General features: G+C 40.1%; 1 protein-coding gene across 5 annotated transcripts in view; it reads left to right on the forward strand.

Annotated features, from left to right (window-relative positions):
• Positions 1-25,147, forward strand: part of LOC117270786 (unconventional myosin-VI) — a 184,796-nt gene that overhangs the window by 148,255 nt on the left and 11,394 nt on the right. The window contains exons 27-34 of one of the 5 annotated variants that reach the window (XM_078174048.1): positions 2,546-2,624; positions 8,698-8,858; positions 10,261-10,299; positions 11,803-11,838; positions 13,863-13,901; positions 16,357-16,460; positions 21,104-21,238; positions 25,065-25,091. In XM_078174048.1, coding sequence (XP_078030174.1) covers positions 2,546-2,624; positions 8,698-8,858; positions 10,261-10,299; positions 11,803-11,838; positions 13,863-13,901; positions 16,357-16,460; positions 21,104-21,238; positions 25,065-25,091 — 620 coding nt within the window. The remainder of the gene's footprint in view (positions 1-2,545; positions 2,625-8,697; positions 8,859-10,260; positions 10,300-11,802; positions 11,839-13,862; positions 13,902-16,356; positions 16,461-21,103; positions 21,239-25,064; positions 25,092-25,147) is intronic. The other 4 variants (XM_033648647.2, XM_078174049.1, XM_078174050.1 and 1 more) reach the window with 4 other exon arrangements.

Below are 25,147 nucleotides of genomic sequence, written 5' to 3' on the forward strand. Positions count from 1 at the left end.
AGCTACTGTAAGATTTAGCCAGTTAGCAACTACGTGCTATGTCAGTGTGTGTTTCCACAACATGCTATGGTTACTGGCCTTCTGGCAAGAATATATTCTCTTCAAGTAAAAAAACGTATGGCATTTTACAGTGAACCACTTCAACAAACTATACATAGAACATAAGATGGACTTCATCTCTGTCTTTGTGATGGATACTACTATGCTGTCGGTGTTACACCATCAGGGCCTCACTGTTATGACACACCCACTTTTCAATGATCAAATTAAATTCCCCCCTAACCTCATATCCTGCCTGCCTATCCTGTTTCACTCAGACATACATCACAGTATTGTAGCGAGGTTCTCTCAAAATGCTGTTTCATGTGGACTTTAATATAGAAAACACTGATTAATGGAGCATTAGGGGACCTTTAAATTGACATCAAAATGCTGCAAAGTCAGATGCACTTGGAAAAATAAAACCCAAACAGCTTCCATATCCATTCCTGTTTGTGCAGGGCTGCAGGAATAATATGGAGAAACCATGTAAGAATGAAGAAAATCTGTCTGCTTCAATTTGTGTGTTCCATCTTTGTTCAGTGTACCAGACTGCTCTCAGGTAGCCAGCTATCCTTGACGGGTCCCCCTCTATTTCCTAAATGACACCATGAAAGTGTCTGGTGAGGGTTTGAATCCATCACGTTCTCCACACGCTTACATCTAACATTTCTTTTCCTGCCCAGATTGTGTCGGGCTTATTCCTCACTCAGTGTGACCCCCCTCAATCCTCCCCTCTATCTGGAAAGTCTTTCGGGAGGACTGATGGGGACCATTGTGTTCGTCACAAACCACTGCCCGCTAATGTAAGACATTAGAGATGACAGCCCAAATTTTATGGCCCACTTTGCCTTCCCCTGTAGTTTCCCCCTCTGGCAAGTAATGAACTCCTAGGATTCACCTGAAGGTCATAGGCTGAAGGTCATTGTTGGCACTCTGAGCTGCGTTAGGAGATAAAGGCACTGACCCTGCTGTAATGCCTTGTTTTATTCATCATAGCTCCAAACATAGTCCAAACATTATTTAAAAGGATGTGTTAAAGCCTCCCTGTCGATGGAAATATCTCCCAGCAGACGTCACTCCCGCTGCTTTAAATTCCTCCGTGACCACAGGGCATGTGTTTCTCTTTCTTTTATTTTAGGCGTTTTAGCTGATGTTTCTATTTAGAGCAGTTTGCAGTGTGTGCAGCAGCAAAATAACCTTCAATTCCTGGATGACCAGGGAGGACAAGCAGTCAGGAGTAAGGAGGAAATGTCAGAGTGTTAGTGCTCTGATAGTTTTTATGCGAGCGCACAACAGAAATAAAAAGGCAAAGAGCGAGAAGATAACTAACACTTTAAGAGCAACATGAACAGACACAGGGGAGTGTTTCTTTTTCGTAGGATTTAGCTCTCTTGGATCGATTTGTTGGACTTCTTTCAAAGTCTAATCCATCCAAGAAGCTCAAACGATGAGATTAAAATGAATCTTCAACTATTTTGTGATAATCGATTGTCATATTTCGAACAAAGCCAAATATTCTTACAAGTCTTTTAAATATTCATAGTCCGTGATTATCTTTTCAAGTTTGCTTTATTTGTCATTCTAGCTATAAATAAATACTATTGCAAAGAAATATCTGTCCTCAGGATTGGGTTTAAAAACTGTATGAGTGCATGAAACCCAAAACAACAGCACGAAATCTGAGTATGTCTGAATACAGAAATATTAAAGATGCTTATAAATGAACATACTTTTAAATGTATGTACAAAGTAGCCAGGTTTTTAAACTGTAGTTGAAAACTAAGTTTTATGAATCGTAAATTGATTGAGGTGAAATCTCACAATAAATTCTGCTAATGGAGAGACACTGATATATTATATTAAAGGTATATTATGCATGAATTGTTGGTCACTGTTTGTCAACAGTATCGTCAGTGAAAGTGAAAGTTACTCTTGTTTGCTATATCTGAGTTTTTTTCGGTGCTGTATCCACGATTTTCGAGGCTTCCTCTCGGATGCCTGCTGCTTACAGTCTGGGACCTGGTAACTTCCTTTTTTCAAGTCCTGATCTCAGCTGCTGTAACCAGGAACGTCCCAAACATAGCAAAATGATTGGAAAATAAGGCAGAGTCTCTGCAGATTTATACATCGCCACTCACCTCTAATGGGTCATAAGTGATGACTGAAAGGGATTAGTTTTGTATGAGTCTTTACATTGTTATTTAGGAAAACCCTGCATATTACACCTTTAACGTCACTAATCTATCTTTATTTCTCTGACTCTGTCTCTGCCCCCCTTTTCTGTCTGTCTTTCTGTCTCTTGTCCTTTTAAATTTATTCTCCTTCACTGCTCCATAATAAATCTCCATTTCTTTTTTCTTTGTCTCACTCCCCATCTGTTCCCTCCTCTCCTCTTCTTAATCAATGTCTCTTTCTTTCTCTCTCTGTTTCTCTCATTTGTCATGTTTCCTTTATCTCTCTGCTCACATCTTTACTCTGTTTCTCTCTCTGTTCCCTCCACCAGGAAAGCAGAGATGGAGCTGAAGAGGAAGCAGGAAGAGGAGGAGAGGAAGAGGAGGGAGGAGGAGGAGAGGAGGATTCAGGTGGGTGTCGGCTCTGTTGCTGCAGGCGTCCTGCAGACGGGAACAACCTTTGTTGTTTTAACCCTGTAGTTATTTGCACATGGTTTGCTGGATGGATTTATAACACTGTGTTTACTACACACACTGAGCACTAAAGAAGACTCCCCTCAAAACCTGTAATTTTCTATTTTCTTGATTTATTACAGTAAATAAGAGTTCCAAACACTGTGTTTTGCTTGATATTAAAAATTTAATTTTCCGCAATTTGTTGTGGAGAAAACACTGTCTCTTGGGGCAAATACTTCCATTTAAAATAATATGCACCCCTCATGCTGGATTAGCGATGTGGAAAAGGTCACACTCCATGCTAACCAACTAGTATCAGGTGTGCGTAGCCAAGGTGAGCAGTCCCATCACATTGAAATAAAGTCTTCCAGAGTGACAGAAAATGTAGAAGAGGCTGATTTAATTTAATATCCAAAAGGTGACAAAGTTTGAAATGAGAAAGAAAAGGAGATGTTTCAATCACAGGACCTCCATCAGAACAATTTACAGACCTTGTAATTCCACAGACTTGTAGCTTATTAAAAGTTTGTGGAGCAGTTTTCAAAGCCTTACACTATCCATTAAAAGTATGCTGAATTATCTATTAGCACTTCCTGTTTGCAGTGTACCCATGACACTGACAGCTATCACTGGATTACGTTGATGCTGAAGAAAAATTAAAAACGTGATGGTTCTCAGACAAGCTCTGCGGTTATGATGAACATCTTTACTCTGTGATTTGTACACAGGTTTTTTGACGTTTATTCAGACAACAGAGATAATGATATTCCTGGAGAGTGTGCATCACATTGAATCCAAAAATTTGTATATCAAATCTGTGTGTTCAGATTTGACTGAGTTTTGGCTCTGAAACCTAAAAGAATTATGATTAAATGAGGGGGAATTAAAGTAAAGAAGAGAAGCCCTTTTTTCCAAGAAGAAGCAAAGAAGAGAGATTCTTCTTCAACGACAAACGGACATGAATAAGGTTTAATATGTACAGAGTAGACTGTTCAAGCAGTAGTAGAATTATAATATGGAGAAAATTTTAAATTAAGTACATATTATTCAATACTAAGTAAGTATTGTGATAAGTTGAAGAGTTTTGAGCTGAGCATAAAAGCGACACCCTTGTAGAGTGGGTCTGATTAAAGTTCAGCTCTATTTGCTTTAAGGAGACTTTGTGTAATCAGTGACCCTGCAGTTACTTCACAGTGTAATGAGATTTGCCGAAATCACAGAAGCCATCGTCACTCTCTGACACAATTAAACTCAAACACTCTCTGCACATGTCCAGATAACATTAGCCTCGTTTAAACACAGAGTTTAAGAGCAGAACAAGACTTTGTAGATGATCAAAATGTTACATTGACGAACTGGAAATACACTGAAATAGCAGCAACTATGGCTACACCTACTGATTGAATCTGGCGATACGTCATGGTTATGTTACCTGACCGAGGTTGTCATCATGGTAGCAACACGTTAATGGACAGCACCCGCTTGTCGCTGAAAGTGGCCACATCCATGATTATGCATAACTTTAAGCCATAGTACAATGTAAATGGGTAAGTTATAAAAAAATTCACCCCCCTGTACAGTTGCCATGAATGTTGAAATGAGCTATAGAGACCAAAAACATTTGTCTGCCAGGCTGTTAACATGATCAATTGACAATTTGCCAAAAGGTAAACAAATCCAAGCTAAAAATACAGAGTTCAAGTTGTAGCCCACAGCTAATGCTGACTAATAACTGTCTCAATTTTGAACTTTTCAAACTTCAACATCCCCTCCAGAGCTAGAGGAACACTCTCTCAAAGTCTCTCCTGGTTGGGGTGGCTGCAGAAATCTCAGATATCTCCAAACCTGGAAATATAACACCTACAGCAGATGCCTCAGTCTCGCTGTTTTACAAATACCAGCACATGGCTTTATGTGTGTCTGCGTGTGTGACACAGCAGAGAGATAGCGGGGTTTTACAGTTCACTGGCTTTTATGTTTATCATCCAGCGTCTCTCCGCCCAGCCCATCTGTTGGCGTGGCCGCCAGTTCCCGTGGTTCCCCGGGGCGTCGACCCGGCCCAGATCAAGTGCAGATTTTAGTGGTGCGCGGTGGCTGTTTGGATCAAAGCTGCTGGCCGGGGGCCCGGAGTCCCAGGCTGGGTTACCCACAAATCTCCTGCACTTCGCCCAGCTCACGGTTGTTGGGCTTCTCAACACGTTTCCCTCTCTGCTAAATATTCATGTCTTCTCTGCAGACTCTAGCAGGGCTCAAGATTTAAGGAGAGGAGGTGACATGAAATTGAGCTGTTTTATCACTCTCTTTATCCATACATTCATAGTTATGATCAAAGTACGGTGTGAAGCATTTGGAAGTGACATTTACTGCCATTAAATGACTGTCAGCGTAAAACCAAAGACTATGTCCATAACTTTGATTATAAACCATAATATGCATCAGTGCAGCAAATACATGATTCTGCGTCAATCAGCTGACTGACTGACTGGTTAGTAACAATCCCTGAGCTATGGTAGTAATACTATCAGTCCAGAAACCTTTTTCAGAAAAGCAATTTAAGAACGGTGTTTACATGCAGATCTCATGTGTTTCAGCATCATTTCCCAACAACTGTCGTTGGCTGATTGCAGATAATATCTTGAGTCTTGCATGAGTCAGAAGTATGGTGTTTGTTTCATTACAGAAACATGTCTAAGTGAACACGAGAGGAAATAATTCCATGTTGCAAATCACAGGTTCTAAAACTGAAACTTAAAAGTCATATAAAGCTTTTACTGCCGAGGGAGCTGTGTGAAGTCTGATAAATGTCCCCAAGTGATGTCACTTGACTGAGCATCATTTGGGTCTGAAGACTACAAGTACGGGGCGTTTCAAAAGCATCCCAGAAACTAATAAAAATGCATGCAGCTCGACTGTTTTTGACGGCGCCATGGCATGTTGCACAGAGCAACTTGATATCTCCTGCTAACAGGCACTGCATGTGAAAACTAGATATGATGTAATTATGAGGATGAATATATTTTTAATAACTAAAACGCAGCCACAATTCTTTGATCCAAGTCAGTTATAACTTGACTTTCAACAGTATTAACTTTGTCTGTAGGCTTCAGCACAACAAAGTAGGAAATAACAACTATAAACACAATTAAAATAGACATGAAAAATATTAATGATTTAACTATATTTCTGACTTACTTATGATAGTAGCACAAATATCAAGGAAAAATGACCAAATTTACAAATTCTGCGAGTCTAAAATATCATGCAAGCAAAACGCTCTGCTTCTGAAAAGCTCCCAGTGTGGTGTGACGCTGTACGGAGGACTGAACAAAACTGGTTCACAGATGGACCGTGGAGAGCTTCACTTAATGTAATTGTCCCTTCTAGCTCCCTTACAGTCAAGATGGCAGAGATTACAAAAAATGGGGAGTAATTTATCTTGTATTGTGCCTAACTTTAGTGGATCATAACAAATTGGGGTATGAAACTAATCTGCAGATACTCCAGACCAAAATGAGTCCAAAGTTTTCTAGGGATGTCAGTTTCTGAGCCTAAAGCTAAGGACAAAATGTGGCCTGCAACAGACAGTAAGGCTTCTTGTTTTGACCCAAGCCAATTGTCACAGAACTGCCAGCCTCTACTGGCTTTTATTATTTAATTTTATTTGATAGGGACGATGCAATTTAATATACACCAATCAGCCAAAACATTAAAACCACTGGCGCGTGAAGTGAATAACATTGATTGATCATCGTGTTGCAATATTCTATTGGGAAACCTTGGGTCCTGGCATTCATGGAAATGCTAACATGATGCGCTCCACCCACCCGAACACTGTTGCAGATTAAGTAAACCCCCTCATGGCAACAGTATTGTCGATGGCAGTGCCCCCCCAGCAGGACAATGCACCATGTCACATCACAAAAACTCCCTCCAAATACCCCAGATCCCAACCTGATCGAATATTTGAGGGACGTGCTGGTACCCCAGAGGTACCCCAGATCTATGATGGGTCCTCCTTGGACCAGACTTGACTCTGACCTGTCAAGGCATTAACACAGGACCTCTGGGGGGGTGTCCTTTAGTGTCTGGCACCAGTGCGTTGGCTTCAGATCTATTGGGTCCTGTGGGTTGTTAGGTGGGGTAACAGCACATTCCACGGATATTTGATCATACACATACCACAATACACCAGAACACTTACACTAATAGCCCTTAAAGGTTTGAGCGCATTCAGCTAAGAGTGGCTACAGCTCTTGTTTGCTTTTAACCAGCATTTGACCTTTGTTGTGAAGGATAATCTATACAAAAATCTGTTTAATTTAATTTAGATCTGTAATCAGTTTTATTTGAGTTGGTAATGTGTTCCAGAGTTGACGGCCCTTTATGGAAAAAGCTGATGGTCCAAATTTAGATTTACGATATGGTATTTCACAGTTGTCATTCATGCTGCTCCTTGTTGCTCTATTACTGTCTTGGCTGGTTAAGAGGAGTGACGAGTCAGCAGTCAGTGACGGTGGAAAAGTCATTAAAACTGTGTGTGAATCACGGGAGGTCCTTGAGCATACAATCATATTTGTGCACACAAAATATTAGGCTGATTGGTCCAGTAGTTTGCGAGATTAGAGATTACAATAAAAACAATTAACCTGCATGCAGCTGCCTTTTTAAATCAAACACCTAAGATATTTTACTGTAGACTTGCCTTTAACAACAACACAGTCATTAATCCTCTGATGATAAACAATCAAAAGGTCAGGGGAAAGAAGTTAAGATGGTGTGAAAATAAAGATCACAAACACTCCTCAAATCTTCCAAATATTCCTCAGTATCCTCAGTTTTCATACAATGATAAACTTCATGTAATGAGCTGAGCACCTTCAGTTCCTCACGTCCTTCCTGAGTCGGTCAAGGAGACGTCTGTTATGAAAGTTGTTGCACGAAAAAAGGTGGAAACAGGAGTATTAATCATCTGGGTTTAGCCCCGCCCTTCACTCGAGCCCCTCGTTCCTTCTTTAACGAGCAGGACAGAGGAGATGAAGTTAACCCCCCAGGCTGTAGCTCCTCATCTGCTCCGTTTGTGGGAAGGTTGAAGGGCATCTGTGTGTTTTTCTGCTTCCATGAATACCAACAAGTTTCTGTGTCCACCGGTGCTTCGTCTTCTCAGTTAGCTTAGACTGCTTTTTGTGTGTACATGTATAAAAAATCTATCATTGAAGTAATACAGGTGTGGCTGCAACTTTGTATTTTAGATTGATTAAATACAGAGTCAGAAAACAGTAAAAATGTCGAGTTTAATTTCTAAAGTGACGTCTTCAAATTACTTGTTTTGTCAAATCAACTGTAGAAAGATATTCAGATAACTGTGATATAAAACAAAGCAGAAAACCCTCATATATGAGAAGCAGGAGCCAGAGAGTGTTCACTTTTTTGCCTCATGAATGACTTCATCAGTTATTCAAGTATAGTTGATCGACAGATGCATTATTAATAACAAAGTTGGGTATTTTGCCCCACACATTATGGATTTATATTCTATAACTCTTACTTTAAAACAGAAACCTGTGTTTTTTCCTTCAGTGTTTTGTTGCAGCAATGAGACCAGACAGTCATTACCCAGCTTTAAAAAACAGCATGATGTTGTCGGGAAATTAATATTAAACTCAGTTTGTGATACATTACAGCTCCAAACATCTGCATGTAGGGTGACATCTGCATTTGTAAACATCTGCCTTGAAAAACAGTCTTCCTCCTGACAGAACTGTCGGATAAACTTGAAAAAGAGTGTTGGTAATGTCCCGAACTGAGGCTCTTCAGGAGAGCGCAGCACCAACCGAACTCTAGTGAGTCTGGCAGATATTTTACACCTGCAGATGGTAGACAAGTTCTCTCCAACACTTCTACGCATGAACATATGTTAACAGCAGCACAAACACTCCAGGTGGGCAGCGAAATAAAACATTTTCATGGAGCACAGGCAGTAATGTAAAATGCTTTATGTGTGTGTGTGTGTGTGTGTGCATGCGTGCAGATGGAGATGGAGCTGCAGCTGCAGGCGGAGCGGGAAGAGGACGCATCTCGGCAGGCTGTCCTGGAGCAGGAGAGAAGAGACAGGGAGCTGGCGATGAGGATCGCTCAGAGCGAGTCCGAGCTCATCCCAGAGGAGGTGCAGAACGATGCGGGCCTGCGCAGGTAACCAACACAACCATCATAAATGTGTTACACTGGAATGTCATCACTGTCTCACAGTCTGACCTTTGCTTTAACATTTTGTTTTGATACGAAACATCCAGCAGGTAGCAGTCAGAAGGAAAAATGTTTTCCTTTTCCAACAAGATGACAGAACTTCAAGCTCAAGGAGGTCTGGAGGAAACTCAAGCACTAAATTTGCTTTAAAAAAAAAAAGAGGAAGAGATACCATCCAACAATCAATGAAATTATGCCAATAGGAAAAAAATAGGGTGGTGGTTTCCAAGTTGGGTGTCAGAACCCTTCAAGGGGTCAAAAGGTGCCACTTTATAAGATCATTTGGGCTCTGAATCAGGAGGTCTGATTGTTTAAGCTTATGTGAGACAACTTTATTTTGGTTGCCACAACTTTTGGCATGTATAAGGGCCACACAGATAAATTCTGTTCCGCAGTTGCCTTATTAATAATGTTTGTGTAAGACATCTCAGTTTATGGAAAGCTGTTACGTGTAGTTTCTCCAGTGGAAATTAAGCAAAAACTTTCAGCATCAGTGTGCAAGTATTCCTAAGTACCCACAACCCAAATCAATTTTTCTGAATTTTCCTGAAGTTTTTTTTTTTAGATCAAAACCCATGCTCAGGGTGAAATTGCTGTTAGGGCCTAAAAATTTTTTTTTTCCTCATAGATGTGTGTTTTTAAACTCAGACCTCCATGAGCTTGATGAGACAAAACTCCGGCTACACCAGAGGATGTGTTTGACTGTTAATCATCAACCCTTCATAATCCATGTTTCATAGCTTCACCTCGATTAAACATCATATATAATGGTGAAAAAATTAAAACCAAAACTGTCTAATTAGATACTCCTCTGCAGTAAGTACACTCTCTCTGCTCTGTAAATATATCTTGTATGTTATCACGTTCCAGTCTGTGACAGTATGACAGAAGTTTTACAGGGTTCAGGTCTTGAGTTTGACAGGATACTGACAGGGAAAAGTCGAACTAATTATTCAACAGGAGCTGATACGATGCTTTGCTCACAGTATGTTCAGCATGGGTTCAACATTCGCTCGCAGTAGATCAAAAAACACTGAATGTTTTATGGTCCCGAAGCGCGAGCAAGCCATTGATAATGCATCACAATCTGTCAGCAGCAAGAAAGGTTGAAAAACAGTCAGATTTCCTGTTTCACAGTTTGACATTTTGTAGCCTGGAAGTTTCTCTTGGACTGTGTCGGACTCTTTGCTCCTGGAGTTCGTTTAAACAACTTCATGACGAGTTCTTTAAGGACAGAAACTGTTATTTGAATCCACCTCAGACTCAAACCGCACTGGAGAAACCAACATCTCCATTCGATCCTGTGTTTAACCATCTTCTTCTTTGTTTTCTTTTTTTTCCCTCCCAGTAATGGCTCCTCAGTTCCATCGTCCCCAGAGAGAGCAGCGTAAGACCCGGCGATTTCAACCTTTTAATTTAATCCCCAATCCCACCTGCCCTTTGACCTTTCAAACCATAACCAACCAACCCCTGCATGCTGTAACAATCTGCCAGCCGAGCACAGACCCCTGCTCTCTGACTATGAGATGCTGATTCCAACTAACAGTGGCACCAGTTTAATAGAACACACTTTTGTTTCTTTAATTTTGAATTTTAATTTTAAGTAGAAGAACTTTAAATGTCCACATTTGACCAAAGTAATTAGCACCAGTTTTAAGTGTTGCACCAACGTGATTGTCACCCACCAGAAACGTGATTGAGGCCTGTATTTATCAAACTTCTGAGGATCAGACCAAGAATGTTACTCTGAAGAGTCTACTTAGGAGTAAAGGAATAAGACACATTAATCGAATGACTCATTCTTTTTTACAGCGTAGTGTAGGAGTAACCTTTAAAAGCGACTCTAATTTATATGCATAAGATTTAGGCTACATCTGTCCTTTTAATAGCTGGTTATTCTTCAAAAAAAAAACAACAACTCAGGAACTTCTAATAGAATAAATGACACAATCCTGCTCTCAAAAGCTGAATACCTCAGCATTGAAATGCACCTTGTCTCAGTTTAATACACTCAGAAGCTTATGGTGGCTAACGCTGGCAAATTGTAGATTCAGTTCAAAACAGCTTCATTTATGTCAAGGGCTAAACTATATGCTGCAGCTCACCACCCAGATGGATACACACACATTAGATAGGGAGAAAGACATTTAAAGACTTAATTTTGTGGCAAAATGAAATAAAATTACCAAGCCGTAAGAAACTCAAGCAAGTCCACTTGCCTATGATAAAGCACTTAAAATTACCATAACCAGGATGACTGAGGACCCTCAGCAATACCAAGCAGCCTCCAGCTATATTAACAAAAAATATCATAAGGATATTGTTAAAAATGAAAAAAAATAAATACTTAAAGAAAACTAAACTAGAGCAAGGAGGAAGTCTTCTTCTGGTGGAGGAATTATGCCAGACAAACTGATAACATTTAAAAACAGAGGGAAAAATTAAACCTAATTTTTCTTGTCATCAGCGCACTGAAGAGTGTCTAGCATCCTATCACAAGGGTGTCTGGAGCTAATAGCTTCCATTAGAGCTGCAGCTGCAACTTGTACAACATATTGTTCATAATGAGTGATGCAAAGCATAAATTAAAGGCTAAAAAGAACAACATAAGAGATTAAAGCAACTTTTAAATCAAAAGCCACATATTAAATAGCTTTTATTCTTATTTATACTTAGAGGCTAAAGTGAAGAATTTTCCTTTAATCTCTCAGTGAAGTGTCACCTCCAGCGGTTTGATAAATCCGGGCCGTGTCCTCTGCTCAGAGTCAGACAGAGAATCACTTCTTGATGAGACTCAGGGGAAAAGGAATCACCTTCCCTCCTCTTGATTGGTTTTGTTATATTGTTCAGTGCCGCTCCGTCTTATAATCCTATAATCTTCTGTTTACAGCACTGCTGGAACCACAGTACTCAAGAGCTTGACCATGTAGGTTTCCTCTCAGTACCAGAACACCAAACACCTTCAGGGACACTGTGTGATGCTACATGTAGTGTTGTGTTTATTTGGGGTTTATTTAGACAGGCTGCATAAATCAGATGCACTCCACTGTACTCTGCAGTAATTTCCACCATCTGTGTTGCTCGGGAGGTTGAGCCAGTTCAGCACTGCATCCTGAGATGTTAAAGTACTCGGTGTGTTTGCTGGCTGCGGCGCTCAGCTTTAGTTTTCATGGCACAGTGTCGGTTCGTAGGCCTCAGCCCGGCAGCCTCCCTCGCACTTCTCCCTGCACTTACTCTGAAGCGACCCACATACAAAGTCACTCTGAAAGTTGAAATTGATGCTTCACGTCATGAGTCAGCTGTAGTAGTGGCCACAGTACACTGTTCCACACTTTGAGGATGCTGGAGTGGTGCATCGTAGCACTTTACACACCAGGTGGTTCCAATCTGCCGTCCTCTTCTTCTCTAAAATGTTTTTTCCTTTTCATCACAGTGCTCCTTTTGAAGTTGCTCATTACAAATATCACTGCAGTATTTATATTTTACCCAGCATTTAAACAAGTTGAGTGGTATTGGTCTGGATGTCCACAGTTAGTCAGACACAAAGCTGAACATGCACCAGAGACAGACTGTTATTTTAAAGGCTACACATTCACACTGATCACTTCTGTATTTCCTTTATTCCTCTTCCACTGTTTCCATCTTCCTTCCTTCACAACCTTGGTTTTGTTCCTGTTTTTCATCATGTTCTTTGCAACCCTGTAATCTCTTATGAAGGACACATTATTTTGTTCATAATTTTGGTTTCCAGTCCACAAAGTGTTATGTTCTTGAACCTCACAGATGTCACACAGTAGGTGATGACTGAGGTGGCTGTTGAACATGCAGCAGTAGTGGAGAGTAACTTTGTGCATTTACCCAACAAAGGTACTTAAGTACAATTTTGAGGTATTTATCTATTGAACTTTTTACTCCACATTTACTTCACAGCTTTCCAGATTGTTTTACATACCTGCAAATATATGATGCAAAATCTGATGTTAAGTGAAACACTCCTTAAAAAACATCCCCTTACATATAACAACAGAGGTGCACGTAGACATTAGAATGCCGTTTACCTCAGTAATACAATAATATATATTCCGAAAATGTACACTTTCTTTTAATGTTGATACTTAAAAAGATATTTTGTATTACTTGTGTAATACTTCTGTGCATCTTCTGTAGAGAAGTAGAGTTTCAAATATAGTATTTTAACTTCTAAATATGGAGTATATTTCACTTATGGCATTACTACTCTTACTTCAGTAAACAATTTGAATACTTCAATACTACAACCCTGACGCACAAAGCTCATGACTCTTATACCAAAAGTCTTGCATTTGTCATGTTTCATGTTATGTTACTAAACACTTCAGATCAGGAAATATTGTGGTTTATGTTAAATATTGGGAAAAAAATCAACATGATATCCTGGTTTGAGTCATTTTTGACTTTTTCTATATTCAACCACAACCACAGTTTTCCCTGAATCGTAACCATAAAGTTTTAGTGGCTCATAACCATGACATTTTTTATCGTGCTTTAGATTCTTGAGCTTTTAATGGGAAAGTAAATTAAATCTTTCCTCAGTAAGTATTTTATAGATTTGTTCATAGAATTGTTTCATAATAAAGTTTAAAAAAAGGTTATTTGGTGGCATTACACTTTCTCTTTGCAGATTAGTAGCGTATAGATTAAATGGTTAGAAGTTGGTTCTTGTCCAACAGTGTACATTTCTTTTTTCTCCAGTTTTTTATATTTTATTTTTTTCTTTCCCATCTACATAACTCTCACTTTTCTTTCATTCTCTTGTTTTCCCCAAAGCCTCTACTCCCCCTTCTTTTTCTTCCTGCTATTTCTCTACTATCAGTAATTCTGTGCAGTCAATATTTTGTAAATTTGTTTGTAAAAAACAGCACAACCAACAATACACTAACTTTGTCAAATTGGGACCGTCATGCTTTTTAGGGAAGAAATGGCGAAGGAAATGACCGAACTTCTGGCTAGGTGGGTAGAAAACCACTCGTACAAACCGAATCGCCATCTGCAGTGGAAATCTCCACACAATCAATCGCCTCAATTGACCAAATGTTTATTAGAAGAAGAATATGAGATGCAGAAATCCTGTTTAAAATCCAGCTGATTTTGTTGATGATCAAAATCTAATTCACCAATTCTGATTAACTGGGTTAATTCCCTTGAAAAGGTTAATATCCACTGTAGGTCACTGATTGTTCTCTTGTTAATTTTGAACCAATTTCTGCTGCACACTTTTCTTTTCTTTTAATCCTCTCAGTGCAGCAGTCGACCTGCTGATGTTTGCAGGGTAAAGTACTTGCTTCCTAAATGGCACTTGAGCTGCTGTTTTTTACTCCACTCCTCAGATGCAGGTGTTTTAGCTGGTCCTGAGTCTAAACCCAGATGATACCTTGTTTCAAGTCAGCAACTCCGACGTTTTATTGTTTTAAAGATGCAATCTGTAACTTAAGGCATATGCAAAACGCAGCAGAAGGGCCAGATGATTTAGCCTTGCACCTTATGATATTTTTTGCTTTGTAGTTGTTGGAATGCAGTAAACATTTAAATAACTTAACAAGGAATGTGAACAATAGTACGTTAGTGACTGTAGTGATAAAGTTAGGCAGCGTTGGTACTGTCAACAGGAGTGGTGCCACTTGAAATGCCTGATCAATATTTCTGAGTTCCGGAGTGAAAAGTTTTGACCAGCAGCCTGATTCATATTCACACAGATATACAATTTGCCCAGTACAACCAGTCCTCTTCTACAGGCCAGTTCAGCAACTTGATGGTGATCAAAGGTCCAACCGTTCATTTGATTCATCATATAAAGTTGAGCTAAATCCACAGAAAGAAAAAGTTTGCGATGTCAGTAAAAATATTTGTTTTGTTTTTCAACAGATCATACATGAAAATATGTGACACATTGGTTGATTATTAGTTTTTTCCTGCTGTTGTTATGGACATAACTGCTGTAAACAAAATTTTCGGAAGTATCAAAAGAGCGTCAGTATGACCAGGACTGACGGCAAGTTACAATCTCGCAAGCACTATCTTCTTGAAATACTAACTTAGTTTTTAGTGCACTTGTATATTATAATAAAGCTCAAAGGTACCTTGTCTAAATCACCTATTTGTCTGGCAGAGCTGTGAGATTTTTAACCTTTGACAGCCGATGATGTCAGCAGGGGAAAGCTAACCTCCTGCCGCAGTTACACTGCAGCACCTTTGTGAGCACTTCCTCATCAGATTACTGCGGCTAAATGATATTTTCCACGTGCTCTTCTCGGGCATTAGTGCTGGTGTGAATGAGTGATGTCAGTTGAAGTCCTGCCAGTCTCTCCTCCTGCTTCCTCTGTTCGTCTGTCTGCGGCTAATTAGCTCAGGCCTGCTCTCACCACGCCTCAAACACACAGCAACAGGAAGAACCGGCAGGTGACTGCAGCACTCAGCCGCTTAGCTCGCTGTCAAAGTTGACGTGTGCCTTCTGGGAACACGGTACAGCCGCCCCGGGTCCGAGGCCAGCACCCCGCTAATCATTAGACACAGAGCCACCCAATAGGATTAGAGAACCAGCAGGGTCCCGCCTCCAACTTCCCAGTGTTCTAAAAAGGGCAAATCCCGGTCATGGATTAATCAGGCCTGTCAGCAGAGAAGCAGCATGCCAACAGCACAGCCCACAGCTGGAGAGGAGCTTTACACTTTATACTGTCCAACCGTCATTTATAATTTAGTAGTGAGCTGCCACTCCACAGTGACTCCACAGCGTTATACCAGAGGCGCTTTTTGACTTCCTGGCGACTGAAGCAGCATGCATTTTAATGATCTCATACCCTCTATAGTTCTATTGTAGCAATCGCTCTCTTTCCTTTTAACAACAGTGCTGCTCATCTGACACCCCTGTCTCCCTTCGCTTTCACCTTCTGCAATGACCCTTTAGCTACAACAAACCACTGCTGTATTCAACCTGAAATTCTTGTTCCTGTTACTTTGATGACTTTCAGATGGATGGAGTTTATGTAAAAGGTGATTCAGATACTTTCTGAGCTGCTTTTTTAGCCTTTGACACCAAGGTGATTTTAGCCCCGTGATCAGAAAATTGAGTTTTAAAAAAAATGGAATGTATTTAACAGGATTAAAAGTATGTGTTGGAGTCAGTAGGTGTCAAACTTCTGGGGAACAACAGAGGTAATTAAATCACATCACACTATTTATTATTAAAATTACCTGTTATACTTCCATCTGACACTTTATGTAAACGCCACCCATCTTATTAACAAGTTAATATGAAACATTACTTGCAAATCCTGTTTGACCCCACTTCAGTATGAAGCAAATAACCCCGTCCTCTTACATTCCCCGCTGCTGGTCTTCCCACAGTTCACTGCTGGTAGGTATTCGTTGCTGACTTGCTCTGTTCCTCTTGTCTTGTTTCCCACATTAGAGGTCCACAGGTTCAGGCCTCCAAGGCTGCTGCCGGGGCCAAGAAGTACGAGCTGAGCAAGTGGAAGTACGCTGAGCTGCGCGACGCCATCAATACCTCATGTGGTGAGTGTCACGGTTTAGTTTGTCACCGCAGCAGTTCGTGTCATCAGCATATGCAGACAGTGCAGTGTACGCCCATAGAGTGTGCCAGGGCTGACGTCAAAACCCGGAAGTTTAGCATCGCGCTGGTTCCCGGAAGAGAAAGTGAATGTGATTTTTGCATTGCGTTTTGGATTATGTCAGAAAATAAGCTCTGTGGCTAACACATGTTTATGACACTTACAGGTTTTGTTCAGCGAGATAATCTTCACATATGAACACCTTTCATACCGCATTTGAAGCTTAAATGCGATCGCCAGAAGTAAAAAGCTAACATTAGGCTTTAACGGACTACAGGACTACTCCACGGTTGCATGACTCTTGACGTCACCGCCACTAAGCTTTCAACTGATTTCAGCCACTTTGTTTTAAAAATATTGTATAATGGGGAAATCGGACTGTTTAAGCTAAATAAGAAGCTGTAATGGCGGACTGCCAGCACTCTCACCTGTTCGGGGGTGATGACGTTTAATGTCCCCGACAGGGTTTGTAGTCGTATTGAGCAACTTGTTAGCAACCGCCTTTTTTACGACACGTAAAAGCTTCAAAATTCACAAGTAGGGTGTTTACTGACGTGTTTTCTGTTGTAGAACAAAACCTGAAACTCGCTTAAGCTTTTGTTAACCACAGACCTTATTTGAGGCATTTTACCAAAATCCCATTCAAAAAACGTATTGACTTTTAGACAAGAGAACCGGAAGTGCTAAAAGCGCTAACAGAGTTCCGGGTTTACTGGCACACTCTATAATCACATTTGGTGCTGGTGTACATATAATGATGGTGATAATATAAGGTTTTACACTCTTTAAGTTGTTGCCGTACCAAAAACAGGGCTGGAGATCAGTTTTTCAGTGTGTTTTAACACTGGTCCAAACTGAGATGTCAACAACTGCAGGCCAGTTGACAGTAAATTTGACATGAATATTTATAGTCCCTAGAGGATTATCTTTAATAATTTTGTTTTGTTTTAGCACTGCCACAAAGCCAAAATTTCCCCATGACAAATACTTCAGTTCATTGCAAAGTATCTCAAACCAAAAGCTATACTTCTGTTAACTTTATCATGAGTATTCATGGTCCCCAGAGGATGAACCCCAACAGTTCTGGCAACCCCTGACCTTTCCTGCAGCCTCAGCCTTGTGTTAAAATGGACTCTGCATGCTTGATTTTTACTTATATTATCTGCAAATGACAATTGTGGAGTCCAGTATCACTCCCCAGAGGATGAACCATTTTCATTTCAACAAACCTATGATCTGTCCACCAGTGGTTTAATCACCTCTAAACTTTGTCTTCATAAACAACTTTGTCCCATGAAAAAAAAAAAAGTATGTTGAAAAACTTTAATTGAAATCCTGTGATGAATAGTCATAATCCCCAGAGAATTAATCTAAATGACATCAGGGTCAAAATTATTACTTGTACACGTGAAATATCAAAACTTAGTTAATTTGTACTCAGCACATTCATTGCCCTACAGAGGATTTGACACTTTCCTTTAACACCACCCTTAAGTACAATATATGGATATCAAGTTATATGTTATAATAGGGAGATCGCTATGAAACACACTTATCAGATTTAGCTCCCCAGAGGATGAACTGGTTTAAACTTCAGCTACCCACAATAACCTCTCCACCCGCTCCCCAGATCAGGTCAAAACTTAAAAACTAATTTGGTGGATCTTAAAGAATGACCAGGTCTTCTTAAAAGTTGCGATGTATATTCTTGATCTTCAAAGGATGATTTTGCAGATGATTAATCCTTTTGATTTTTGGCACTTGAACATGAACTTTTCTGTCATCAGGTGACAATGTTCACTTTGTACACAAACACATCTGGCAGATAGCCATGAATTTTGGTGATGGCATTCCAGCTCCATATAGGATGAACTGGCTTGGGTTTCAACAACACCATGATTTCTCCTTTAGTGCCACTGTAAAGACCAACTTTATGTTTTCATCCTCGTACTGTGAGGCTATAAAATGTGAGTAATTTAGTCTCATTTCCACCAAGTGGACAGCTTTGACAGAAATATCTGCCACAGCTTCACTTTCCACACCACTCACTTTTATTTCTGTGAACTCTGCCTCATTTCTGACCACTTCTCTCATGTGGGAGTGTATTACTGGTCGAGCACAACCGAGTACAACTCTTTTAACAAAAACTCATCATGATGATACCTCAGTTGTACCAGATGTACCGCTTTAGTCAGACAATCAGTCAGTCATGATGACATATCAAACTGTAGCAAACTACTTAACCTTTAGACTGACATTTAGAAAGTAGCTAACGGTCTTATTCAGGACATTGTACATGTGCTACATGTATCACTTTAGTGTTTTGGATTCATTACCACACTGATTTCAAAACATTAGTATTGTCGTGACAAAAAATGAAGTGATATGTGACCTCTTAACTTAACATTAGGAGCCACCAAGTCAGATTTGGATCAGCAGTAGTGGATAGAACAGGAAGAGGGTGCAGTTCTTTTTCAGAGCAAATCTTTAAGAGTTTGTGGTGATGTAAGATGCTGTAAACGTGGTCTTAGTGAGGAAAAACAGCCTCACTGATTCTGTCAGTCATGTCCAGCATCATCTTATTTCGTACTGTAATAAGTCCAGTGTCACTCAGTCAATTTGCAGAATGTTTGAAAACACTAAAATATTAATGAGTGCTCCAGTGTAAGAAGCCTATAATGTGTTTATAGGTCATCGTCACAGTTTATTGAGAGGCAACCATTATGAATGTATCCAGCAGAGCAGTCCTATGTATTAAAACAACAGTATGGCACATATTTTGCTATCCGTATAAGCATGGCTCAGAAAGAGAGCAGTTTTAGTCTGTTGGACCGCCATTTTGGTCCAGACCGAAATATCTCAATAACTATTCATTGGATTCGTCAACATAACATTTACTGTTCATGTTCCCCTCAGGATACATAATCACTCTGGTGATCCTCTGGCTTTTCATCTAGCGCTATCATCAGGTAAAAATAATATGTCCAGTTGTTTAGTTTGGAACAAATTCAGTTTCTCTATGATTTTAGAGGCTTTAGAGGTGCTGGTAGGTGGACTTTGGTACCTTTGGACAGAGCCAGGCCAATTATTTACCCGTTTCCAGTCTCTAAGCTTCATTTGAGGGTACAAACATCAAACTGTCAAACATTTTGAATGCAGGGCTTAAAGTGTACCATTGCTACTTTTACTTGAGTAAAATATGTAGTAATTATTAATTATTTGTTAGCTGACATTTTAAAAAACAGCAGGTAAAATGAAAGAACGAAGGCACCCTGATAGCAAATGCACAAATATTTGTGCCCCCTTGGGCTGATGATGATTCAATGACAGAGGTAAAGAAAAGAGCCAGGGAAGAATATCCACCTCTTCTCTCTGTTTTCCTCTCATAATATTGAGTTTAACCCAAGAGCTCACCTGTCCTTATCCACACAGCAGGCAGCGTGAAGGACGAGGGCGGGGAGGGGAGCGCGGACGCCCGGCGGCATCTCAGAAATGAATGTGTGGAGAAGCGGAGCCTGCAGGGCTGCTGCACATAAACACACAGAAAATGAGTGTGTTAGCTGTTAACAGGCCGCTCACCTCGCCTCCCAGACAGAGGGGGAGATTGAATACTGATGCGATCACGGCCGCCGCTCATGATGATCTGCAGAATAAAGTCCAACATAACAGAGCGACGAGGGGTTGTTGACATCTGCCACATTCTGGTTCGTTCTGCAGGGATTTCAGCTCAGCACGCTAAATTGAAGTCAGGGGTTTTTTTTGTCTGCTTCCAAAGTATTTTTGTTCAGGTGACGTTACCTAAGCACTTAGTGTGCATTAAGCATCTCATTGCACACTGTTAGCCCTCGCGCTTCGGATGATAAATTGAATGTTTTTTTCCACTAAAGTAATTTATCTGAATCATCCTGATGAAATGTGTTATCTTAATGCTGCGGGCTGCATTAAAGTCTTTTGTCAGTCTGTGTGTGTGTGTGTGTGTGTGTGTGTGTGTGTGTGTGTGTGTGAGTGTGACACTATTGATTTTTTTGAAGATATTAATGAACTCTGTGGCAGGTTGGAGCGGAAATGAACAAAAGTCAATATATCTGTTGATAATAATTGTGTGAGGTTTATCACGGGTTCATCAGTGACAAACGTATACTGTGTGGCCAAAAGTATGTGGACACCTGTGCGTTAGGCCCCTCAGTTCCAGTGAAGGGAGGTCTTATAAGTACAGCATACAGGTTATTTTAGAGCAGTAATTCCAAATTGGATTCCAAATTGGTGTGAGGCTGATATTTAATAGATTTATTTTCACAATAACTAACAACCCACTGCTGCTGAGTCAGTTTTAACACCTTCACACCAGGTTTTGCGGGTGAAAGAAGCTGAGAACTTAAAGTGAAAATAGGAAGCTAAAAGTCATGGATAAATTGTTGAAAGGCCCAATTGCTGCCATCCCAAGTTGGTATGATCGTAAACTTGCTGGAAATTCTGTGCTCTTAAAGGTCGCGTGATCGGGGGAGAAAAAGTACAATTCTGACATTTACTTGCAGTAATAGTCTCAGTATTTGTTCTTGCTGGTTTTTCTAAATCTGTCTCCTGCAGACATCGAGCTGCTGGCCGCCTGCAGAGAGGAGTTCCACCGCCGACTCAAAGTGTACCACGCCTGGAAGTCAAAGAACAAGAAGAGAAACACAGAGACGGAGCCGCAGCGAGCGCCGAAATCTGTCACTGACTACGGTACGTCATTGCAACACATTACTGCGCTGTTAGGATTTTTAAACAAGGGTTAGTGTAGTTTTGTATTGTTTTTCTTTAGATGACTGAGCACCAACAGGTTTTATTGAAATAAAATTTAAAAAATGTCTGCTTTTCCAACAGTGAGATGCTGTTTAAACTTCATTTACATACTTACAAGTGCAGTTTAGTCCCTGGCTGTTCCTGTTGAGGAGTGCCAGGTTTAATACTTATCTCATTAATAGTTTCTGAGTTGACTGGGGGGATATCCTCATTTCATAAACTACATGTGTTCATTTATTTGAACAAATTTAAAAAAAATTCTTTTTATTTTTCATGCCCTCAAAACGGTTTGACAAGCCTGAAAAAGATGATTGTGAATGTCTTGAAAAAATAGGAGACTGGACCCATTAAATTATGTTTAAAAATGCACTGCTTTTTTTCCAGTTACTGAACTTAAAAATAATTCTTTACACTACTTGTCACAATACACACTAACATAAAAAGAACATTAACGCAGGGAAATAAAATGATTAAAAGTATGTAACACAAAATTAAAAACTGAGTCTGGGAATATGTCTGTTATTGATGTACAGCTCCAGCTCTTGTGAGGTGTGCATAAAGAAGAACTGCAGGTTTTTCTTTTATCAGCACCAGTTAATATGTGGAGACATGGCATGTGCACACGGTTTATACATCTGGCTCCTGACGTCGTCACATGCTGTGTTGATGTTTCACAGTGATTAAATATGGACTAAACCTTCACATTTAAAGCTGACGTTAGTAAGAACACTGCATATTAAAGACACTGAATGGTGACCCGTGCTCTTTGTTCTGAGTCCAGACGATGTTCAAACGCGAGGGAACAAATGGACCCTGTCTCTCACCTCTCCGCCGCCATCGCCACATCTCCTTGTGCCACACGTCGAGTTGTCATGACGACGGAGAGCTCTTATTCGGAGCCGTCTATTGTGTGCTCTGCTCAGACTGCTGATTGGCCCGTGAGCCCACACACCCACTTTCATCCTTCGTCCCTGTGCTTCCATCTGAGAGTCGCGGCTTCGTCCTGCTGCTGATCGGCCTCACAGACACACAACTGATAATTAATAGGACTCCTGGCTCTGCGTGTGAAGTCAGGTGACGGATTATTATGATTACCTGTGATGAGAATCTGTCCCGAGGCCTTTGTCACTGTCATCAACCTTTCCTTAAATATTTAATTAATCCTAGGGTAGTCAGTAGCCAAATCTCAGATATGTTTTGAGTCCTATGTCTTTATCTTTCAATTTGATTCTTTGTTAGTACGATCTATTCAAAAGCTTATAAAAGACTTCAAACCCCAAATAATTATTTCTATTAATACTCACCCTGTGTTTTATCGAATTCATGAAGAAATCTTTGTTTTTCTCACAAAACTATATCAAAACATCCATTTACAAACTCTCACACAACTCATGCAGTATAATCCAAGTCTCATCCATCCAGTTGTATTCTCAGTACTTCCAAAACACATACATTTTTGCTTAAAAAAAACCTAACTATTTAAAACACTTCCACATAAACAGCAACTGTACGTGAGGGTGTTTATGTACAAATGTTTTACAGGAACAGTGTGTAAGATTTAGGGGGTTAGTGGTATCTAGCAGTGAGGACTGCAGATTACACCCAGCTGAAACTTCTCCCAGTTAGAATTCCTTCAGTGTTCATCATTCAGAAGGTTTTAACGGGAGCTGATATCGTTCACAGAGGTCTTTTCCTTTCCAAAACAAAAACTGGTGATTAAAAGTGATTAAAACTGGTAAAAACACAGAATAAAGCAGTTTCACTTTACACATCAGTGTTTTTCTGTTTGTTGGAGACAACCTGCTTGCCCAGCATCTCCTAATGTGTGCTCACCTTATTTCTCTGATAACGTAATAGCCAGACATTCAGGAGGTTTTAACCGGTAGCTGAACTATCAGCAAAGGTGTCTTCCTCTCCAGAACAAACAGACCCAGCGATTAAAACTGGTAAAACACTGAATAAAGCAGTTTCACATTAAAAAAAACAATGTGTTTTTCCAACGCTCTCGAGACAGTGGTGGTGTTAACTATAGCGGCTGACACAAAAATGCAAATGGCCCTTTAGAGCCAGTATTTGGTTTGTCTGATTTGTGCTACTGTAGAAACATGCTGATGCAACATGGTGACCTCTGTAGACAAGGGTCCACTCCTTATGTAGATATTAATGGCTCATTCTGAGGTGTTTTTGTTACCTCAGAATGAGCCATTAATATCTACATAAGGTTATACACTAAGGAAAACATACTTATCATATTATATTCCATTTCAACCAATATATCACCTTAAATCCTGCACACTGGACCTTTAAATATTACGGTTTTGTCAAAAATGTATGTGTTAGGGAAGTACTGAGCCTTAGACTGGGTAACTGAGAGTTGGATTATACTGCATGAGTTGTGTGAGAGATTGTGTACAGATGTTTTAATATAGTTTTGCTGTTGTGAAACATGATCCATGATTGTGACTAACGTTCTCCATTTTTAGATTCTTCTTTCACCATGGGGGTATGCGAGAAAAACAATCTGAACTCAAAATAACACTAGATAAGTAATTAATACACGAATGACAAGCTGCGGTGAAGTAGTCCCTTCAAGAAAGTGTTTTTTGTGTAAACTTCAGTGTTCTATGGGTAAAGCTTAGTTAGCCATGGCCACTTCTGATGTAGAGTTAAGCCCCCTAATACTTTTCAAATGAGCCTCAACTTTACATGAATTGTTTCAAGTGCTCGTCTCTTCAGTCCAACCAAACTTAAAAACTAATTGACTGTAAATTAGCAGACTGCAGCCTTGACACCAGTATGCACTTTATGAGTGCTGTCTAGATTAAAGAATATTATATTTTAAGTAAATTTCGCCGAGACACTATGGGGTCAGTCATCATTCCAGGGCTCAATTTGTCTCTTTTTTATGGCTCACATTTTTTCGAGAGACGGCATATATTTGAGGGATAAAGGCCAGGGGAAAGATAAGTGACAAAGATCCAAGCCTGGATTTGAAGTCTCTCAGATATACGTTTATATTATACGTCTCCACCACTGAAGCAATGACTCCACGAGGAGTTTGGAATCTGCGGGGAAATGACACGAAAGAAATGGAGGGGAAAGAGCAACAGTAAGTCAACTTGGGATGAAGGGTTCAGCTTCGTCATGCTGTGTTGTTAAAAAACATCAAAAAGGCCTTTTGTTTAAAAGCTTGCTGAAACAAAACTCCTAAATCCAAGCTAACAGGTCACCACACTGACATCTGGACCCAGAGATATGGCTGTTCTCTAAAGCGTGTCGTCGGTTCACATATAAAGGTTTTACATCTGAAAGGTTAAAGCTTGTGTCAGTCTTTAATGTCTTACTGTCACCAAATCCCACGAAAGACCTAAATCAACAATGTGTAAGTGCGTCTCTCAAAACTTTCTGACTTCCTGTCTGTGGTTCTCAGCTCAATATAAGTGATATTTCCAGCATATGTTCAGAGGAATCTCCTGAGGTGTAATTAATTTGTAAACTGAACACATTTTATTCTTTCTTCTCACCCTTTTTTCACCATATCTGACCACATGTCACAATAAACAATGTCATTAGGACTACTGGCAGCCATGTTAGTTATCATCCTATATGTACGTCAACAGTATTTCTGTCTTCATTCTCTCGTCTTGTCCGACTCGTTACATGTTATCATGTCAAACTACAAACATCTCTCTTGTTTCACTGTTGCTGCTGTGTTGCATCACTTCCTGCAGTGTACGTCCGTGTAACCTGGCATGTTTACTTTCAGATCATGCACCACCTGTGAAAACAGCATGTAAGTGGTACTCCAGTGTGTAACGCTACTAACCGCAGAGCTACACCCCTCCCTCA

This window comes from Epinephelus lanceolatus, chromosome 13, assembly GCF_041903045.1.
Source record: "Epinephelus lanceolatus isolate andai-2023 chromosome 13, ASM4190304v1, whole genome shotgun sequence".
In the NCBI taxonomy this organism is placed as follows: domain Eukaryota; kingdom Metazoa; phylum Chordata; class Actinopteri; order Perciformes; family Serranidae; genus Epinephelus; species Epinephelus lanceolatus.